This window comes from Zingiber officinale, chromosome 5B (assembly GCF_018446385.1).
Source record: "Zingiber officinale cultivar Zhangliang chromosome 5B, Zo_v1.1, whole genome shotgun sequence".
NCBI classification, from domain to species: domain Eukaryota; kingdom Viridiplantae; phylum Streptophyta; class Magnoliopsida; order Zingiberales; family Zingiberaceae; genus Zingiber; species Zingiber officinale.
Genome location: NC_055995.1, coordinates 136,864,131 through 136,871,195, shown reverse-complemented (window position 1 = coordinate 136,871,195; position 7,065 = coordinate 136,864,131). Strand labels below are relative to the sequence as shown.

Here is a 7,065-nt window from a genome sequence, read left to right as displayed (position 1 = left end):
TTTTACTCCAAAGATTAAATTAAATCCCCACCATAATTAAATTTAAAACCCGTCTATATTTTCAACCAACGCTGCCTTATTTACCACCTCCTTCCAATTATTTCCAAATGCCAAAGATTTTACCTTCCAATAAATCAATATAAATCATAAATTTCCAAATTCTGCTCCATAATTTTAATATTTCTTCTACCTCGATCTTCCATCAGCCTCAGCCCTATCAGTCATCGCCGCAGCCGGCACCTCCGCAGCAGCCTCCACCGGTACTCTCTCTCTCTCTCTTTAATATATATATATATATAGATATCTAAAAGTCAACGCAGTTGACGGGATCTTACGCAGTCAACGCATCGATTCTTGTCTTAGAAAAAAAAAATCTAAATTATATATTTGATTTGCATCTCGAGATCCAATCGTTTGTTGATATCCGCACTGATAAAAATAAGAATTGTGCATGGATACGATTCAAAATAAGTTATTTAAATATGGGAAGCCCAATCATTATTCGAGTAATCTTCGATTGAGTTACACTGAATCGATTAGTGGATTTAATTCCATTTATTGCCGGTTTAATTAAATATTAAATAAAGACCGGCGAGGCGAGAAGGGATTGAACGGGAGAAGTTGTGATCAGGGTCCGATGGCGGCGGCAACGACGACCACGACCACGACGACGGCGTTGAAGCGCAGGAGTAGGGACGGCGAGGCAGGGAGGGAGAGCGGCGCCAGGGGCATGATGAGACCTCCGGCGGTAGGCGGCACGGTCACCGGGTTGCTGTTTCTGGCGGTGGTAATGGTGGTTGTGTGGGGGGGAACTTACCGGCGGCAGACGTGGCCGGAGATGTTGATCTGGGGCCAGGGCGGCGTTGCGGCTAGCAGTTCATCAGGTAAAACGTTTCGGTGCTTGATTTCATCAGTTTTTTTTTTCTCTTTTTTGTTTTTGGGCTCTGCTACTTTAGGAATATTGTTTTTGGATTTTTATGGAAAAGTATCCTTCCTTTTTTTTCTTTTGATATTTCATTTCAAAGATAAGTTTAGAACAGGCGGAAAAAAAAATTTCAAATCATCAAATAGGTTGTTCACTATGATTTTTGTATGAGCACCCATCTTACTATTCAGCTTTGCATCATTATCCAACTATCCTACAGTGCTATCTAGTATTATTTGCATTATTATAAATCGTCTAAATTTTGAATTGATTGGATGCGTTATAACGATGTAGTAACTAAAACTCATATATGTTACATATATTGTTGCAGCTATGATTTATAACTATTATAATATGAATGTTAGATGAGTATATTGAATCTGTATTGTAGTAATTATAAATTACAACGATTATAATATCAATATTTTTGAACATGTTAAATATACATGGTATGAAATTATCCGTAATTATTATAATATTTGTAAAAATTATAAAATCATAACAGCTACAATAACTTAGGATTTAAATAGAAAATACTAAATAGTGATGAGAACAGTTAAATAATTATACATAATTGAAGGATAAGACTTACATTTGATGTTTTGGAAAAAAAACAAATACCCTTTTAACTTTTGCCCTTTGGAATATTATTTGGAAAAAAACTATGAACAATGATTATTTAAGCTTCTAAAAATATGTAAATGATAGGTGATTAAGATATAAATATGTAAATTACAAGTGATTTTAGGATGATTAAGTGTGCTGTAAAATCAAATCGAGTCAATTTTATATTATTCAAGTATATTTAACAAGATGTCAAACTAAACTTAAAATAAAATAAGTCATTAAAATAATTATTCAAACTCAGTTTGATTTTTTTTCTAAAGTTGAACTTGGTTAGATTTTTGTTTCTTAATTTGATTTGATTAATTGTTTGAATTAATCAATTGTTTGTTCAAATGTATCAGCCAACTGCGTTGGTCAAGAGTCAAATGAATTCTATGGTTTTTATTTTTTATTTTTTTCAGATGAAGAAAATGACGCTTCGCCTTCATCCGTCGACAAGCTTCTCGGCGGGCTTCTCTCGCCTGACTTCGAAGAAGCCTCCTGCCTCAGTCGATACCAAGCCGCTCTCTACCGGAAGCCATCGCTCTACTCTCCTTCCGCTCACCTCCTCCGTCGCCTGCGCGACTACGAAGCCCTCCACCGGAAGTGCGCCCCCCACACCGACCTCTACAACCGTTCCGCCGCCCTGCTCCGCTCCGCCGCCGGCAACGCCTCCGCCCCCGCCGAGTGCAACTACGTCGTCTGGATCCCCCACAACGGCATCGGAAACAGAGTCCTCACCATCGTCTCCGCCTTCTTCTACGCTCTCCTCAACCACAAGGTCCTCCTCCTCCACTCCACCGACGACTTCGCCGGCCTCCTCTGCGAGCCCTTCCCCGGCACCACATGGACCCTCCCCGCCGATTTCCCCCTCCACAACCTGCTCGAACTCGACACCGGCGCCCCCCAGAGCTTCGGAAACCTTCTCAAGTCGAAGGACTCCTCGATTGGTTCTCGATCTCACGTCTATCTCCATCTTCCCTGGTACTACCGCGAGGGGGACAAGCGGTTCTTCTGCGAGGACGCTCAGCGGACGCTGCGGAAGGTCCCGTGGTTGCTGCTGAAATCGGACCACTACTTCGTGCCGTCCCTGTTTCTGGTCCCAGAGTACGCCGGCGAGCTTCGTCGACTGTTCCCGGAGCGCTCCGCCGTCTTCCACCACCTCGTCCGGTACCTCCTCCACCCGAGCAACGAGGTCTGGGAACGCGTCGTGGGGAATTACAGAGAATATTTCGAAGGAGCCGACGAGAGAGTGGGCATCCAAATCAGGGTCTTCGACAACTTCCCCGTTCCTTTCGACCAGATGCTGAACCAGGTCATGAACTGTTCGCTCGGCGCCGGCGTGCTTCCGGCGGTCACCGGTGAGGCCGCAAGCTCGGTCGACGCGAAGGTGAAGGCCGTGGTGGTGACGAACTTGAGGTCGGGATACTCGGAGCGGATCAGGGAGGTGTACCACCAGCAGGCGACGGCGACAGGGGAGGTCGTCCGAGTGTTCCAGCCGAGCCACGAGGAGGCGCAGGCGACGGAGCACCGGGGCCACAACGTGAAGGCGCTGGCGGAGATCGAGCTGCTCAGCCTCAGCGACGTCCTCGTGACGTCGGCCTGGTCGACCTTCGGGTACGTGGCGCAGGGTCTCGGCGGGCTCAAGCCATGGGTCCTGCTGCGACACACGCAGTCAGCCGACGCGTGCCGTCGGGCGGCGTCACCGGAACCGTGCTTCCTCATGCCCCCGGCACCGGCGCAGTGCTTCCGAGACGGCGGCGGGAACGCGATGTTGAGCAATGTGAGGCAATGCGAAGATGAAGTAAATGGCATCAAACTATTTGATTAATTAGTTTCAGTAAAGAAAAACATATTGTTCATCTGGAAAAAAAAATTACACCAAAAGAAAGATGATTTTACTCAACATCTATGCTTGATTGCTTCTCATCACAAATTACACTATTGTTACTTTAGATCACAACGTAATTTCTAAATAAAATTAGAAATATACCAGCTAGCAATAACATTCCATCATATTCTGAAACTAATCAGATGTGTTGTTTTTAGTTCATCATCACAATGAGATATAAGGTTCGAATCTCGATAAAGTCGAGATAAATACCTCCCTTATGTGCTAGTCATTATTCCAAAGGCTAATAGCCACTCATAATTTATCTCCTTCGTGTTAACCCTAACACGAATTGGCGGAGGTACGGAGATGAACATTTTCACCTTTTTGCCACAATGATGCGGAGTAAGGAAATATAAAACAAATAATGCATTGCCGCAATGAAAAGCAACTGAATTGTCAGTATTGCATATATTAGTTTGAAAAGCACACCTGCAACAGGTGACTGAAAAAGTTTTTCTGTGGCATAATCTTCCTCATTAGAATTTTCAAAGGCCAAGCTAAATTTGTAGCGCTTTAAAGCTCAACTTTGTTCACTGCATCCAGATAAGAAGCACACAAGAAACAGTTAAGTAGTCTAGTTATAACTTATAAACTATGGAGAAAACATTGCATGACTCATAAGAAGAATGTAGTAACATAAACCGATCATAATGAGAAAGATGTCTGTATATGACCGTGAAAGGGGTCCAACTGTTAGCAATGCTAACTTGGATAGGATGACCATTTATCCAAAAAAAATCTCAAAAACTATGGAAATGGAAGGGTGATGATTCCATGGATCTTAGAACAGCAGCAACTGCTGGATTTTGTGGTAACCCGAATGAAGCATCAGGTACCTTCTCATTTGAAAAACCAAAATGACAATCAATTGAGCAAGATCTCCAATCCTGGATCAGAAATAGAGCATTTAACACATTTAATATAATGGTGCATCTCAATTTGACGCTATATATCATGATCTGTTGCTAGATATAAATGTTAAGATTAGCACATGAGAAGGAAGAGAAGACGAACGCACAACTGATAGTGTTGGGAAACCGATAACAAAAATTTACTTTTGATTTCGCCTAATGATTTATCTATCTATATTTAGTTATAAACGAAACATCAATTACCCAAACTCTTAGTGAAAATTAACCAAAAAAATTCCTCAGAGCGCAAAGCAAACGAGAACACGATCAGCAAACTCTCACCTTCTGCATCCCGGAGACAAGAACTGGATCTTTCTGGAGTCTCGGGAGTAGGGAACAGCGTTCTGCCTTTCCAACCACTCCTTGTATTTAGGGTCGGCCTGAGGCATGTCATCAGGACGACGGTCCTTGTTTAAAGGCCTTAAATTTGATATTTATATATAATATATATTCTATATAATTAGATTATTTTAATAAAAAACTAAAAAATATATTTTATTAGAATATTTTAATAAAAGTCTAAAAATATATATTGTTGAATTATTTTAATAAAGGTAAAAATCCTATTAAAATTTAAGAAAGAATTCTAAAAAAAAGAAGAGAAAGAAAAAAAGGGAAGGTAAATAATCTTGTTTTCTTTCCAAGATTTTATTTTTGATATAATTTTTTTTTATTAATTTATTTATATAAGTCATAAGATTTGATAAAGTATAAATCCTAAACGTTAATTTTCTCCGGTCTTCTACTTTGAATTTCTTCTAATTAAATTAGAAAAGTTTATTCTCCAATTAAAATTTTAATTTCATCAATATCATAATTCATCAATATATAAACTTACAACGTAAGTTACCTACTTATCTATATTTTTTCTTATCATCAATATTGAATATTGATTTTTAATATTATATTAGAGTCAATATTTTATAATTTTTCTTACAGATTTAAAAGAGTTTAAATAAATTATCCCAATTTTAATCATTATAGAATAGATTATATCGATTGCTTCAAGCACAAACTAGGCTTTATTGTCTTTTGACTATTATTTTCACTGCTTGTGTTTGTTTCATTGTTAGTTTTATTACTGGTTTTGTGTGTTTTATTTTTACACTTAAAATTTGTAGTATAAATATATTTCTAAAAAAAATATCAATCCCGGAGTATTAAAAGAAACAAAAGAAAAAAAGTGGAACAAATTATTAAAACTCACAAAGGTGTTCTTTATAAATTTTTTAAAACTAGCTTTTCAACTGAAGATTTAGTCGATGAATTACAAGAAGAAAGTCAAGAAAAACTAAATGATCATATAATAAATGAGTAAATATCGAGTAATCAAGAAAAATTAAATGAGCAAGAAGAATTGAGAGAAAATGAATCATAATCATGCAACAAATGAGCAGAAAGAATTGAGAGAAAATGATGATAATGATTTGAATGTAAATGACTTGACAATTTTATGTATTGAAAATAAGTTATTAAAAAAACTTGATTTTGAAGATCTTATTGATAATTTTACTTATCAAAATGTTAGAAGATATAGATTTTTTCAATAATTATTTTATATTTTTTTGTATTTGTAGGTATTATATTTTTTTTTTTTTGAAGAAACTTAGAAAATATATTGTTATATTTTTTTAAGAATCTGGTATGGGTTTTACCATATTTATATATTAAATATATATATAAATAGGGATGACGATAGTTCCGGCGCCCGTGGCTGGAATTGTTGGGGTCTCCTGCACAAAGGAATACAACCTTTCAATTTTATGGCACTCGTACACAATCTACCCTTTGATACTCGTTCTTCCATTAGCATAGCTTATGCCGGGAAGAGACGTGGGCGTAACTGATTGGTTAGGAATTGAAGCTTTCTTTAAATTGTAAGTTTAGACGGTTGACCGGCAATACACTCGGGTCGCCAGGTTTGGTTCGCTTGGACGAGCCACTTCAATAGCCGGTTACAATCCTTCTCTATATTTATCTTTTCATCCAAATTATATTCATCCAACTTATAATTTGAAGGACAACCGTTCATCTAAATTATAATTTCGATGAAAAGATGATGACAAAAAGTGAATATGTTCATCCACAGCGTCCCCGTCAATCTATCTCAGGATCAATACAGAAGAGGTAAATTACGGACAGTTACTGACCTTTGGAATAATGACTAACACATAAAGGAGATATTTATCTCGACTTTGCCAAGATTCGAATGTAAGAGAGATCATAATTAATTATGATAAAATTATGATCGTAGTCCATGATTCTATTGTAATTATAAATAATTCATATTCTATTGAAATTATTAATAATTCATCATCTAGTTAACTTTTTTATGGATTATTTATCATCTGGTTAACTTTTGTATGGACGGGAAGATTTTGCTTAGTGTTGGACGATGCTAAATCCTTAATCATTTACCAAATCAGGCCCATCCAATTTTTTTTTCTTTTTACAAAATCATCCCTATTTATATCTCCTTACTAAACACTCCTTCACTATTAGTTCTTATCAAATCACTTCTAGAGCATATTATTTTCCTAATTTACTCTCAATCTTCAAGTTACCCCAAATTTAAGCTTGTCGAAGGAAAGAAGAGACGAGACCATATATGAAAGGGAGAACCTTCGACAAGACCGATCTATTCAATCAACTAAACTAAGAACCAAAAGTTAAGTTCATTGACATTAGAATGGAGCAAGAAACTAGTCGACAAGCATTGAGAACATCAA

General features: G+C 37.6%; 1 protein-coding gene across 1 annotated transcript; it reads left to right on the top strand.

The window, feature by feature from the left end:
* The first annotated feature begins 637 nt into the window (after window positions 1–637).
* Window positions 638–3,469, top strand: LOC121987107 (probable fucosyltransferase 8). The gene is made up of 2 exons (XM_042541009.1): window positions 638–884; window positions 1,894–3,469. The coding sequence occupies exons 1-2, from the start codon at window positions 638–640 to the stop codon at window positions 3,360–3,362; spliced, it is 1,716 nt and encodes a 571-aa protein (XP_042396943.1). The 3' UTR covers window positions 3,363–3,469.
* The last annotated feature ends 3,596 nt before the right edge of the window (window positions 3,470–7,065 follow it).

What these genes read in the sequence shown, in the direction of transcription:
- LOC121987107 (XM_042541009.1), top strand. Translation starts at nt 638, where the DNA reads ATGGCGGCGGCAACGACGACCACGACCACGACGACGGCGTTGAAGCGC. An exon ending in TGCGGCTAGCAGTTCATCAG is followed by an intron (nt 885 to 1,893) that starts GTAAAACGTTTC and finishes CAAATGTATCAG; the next exon opens with CCAACTGCGTTGGTCAAGAG.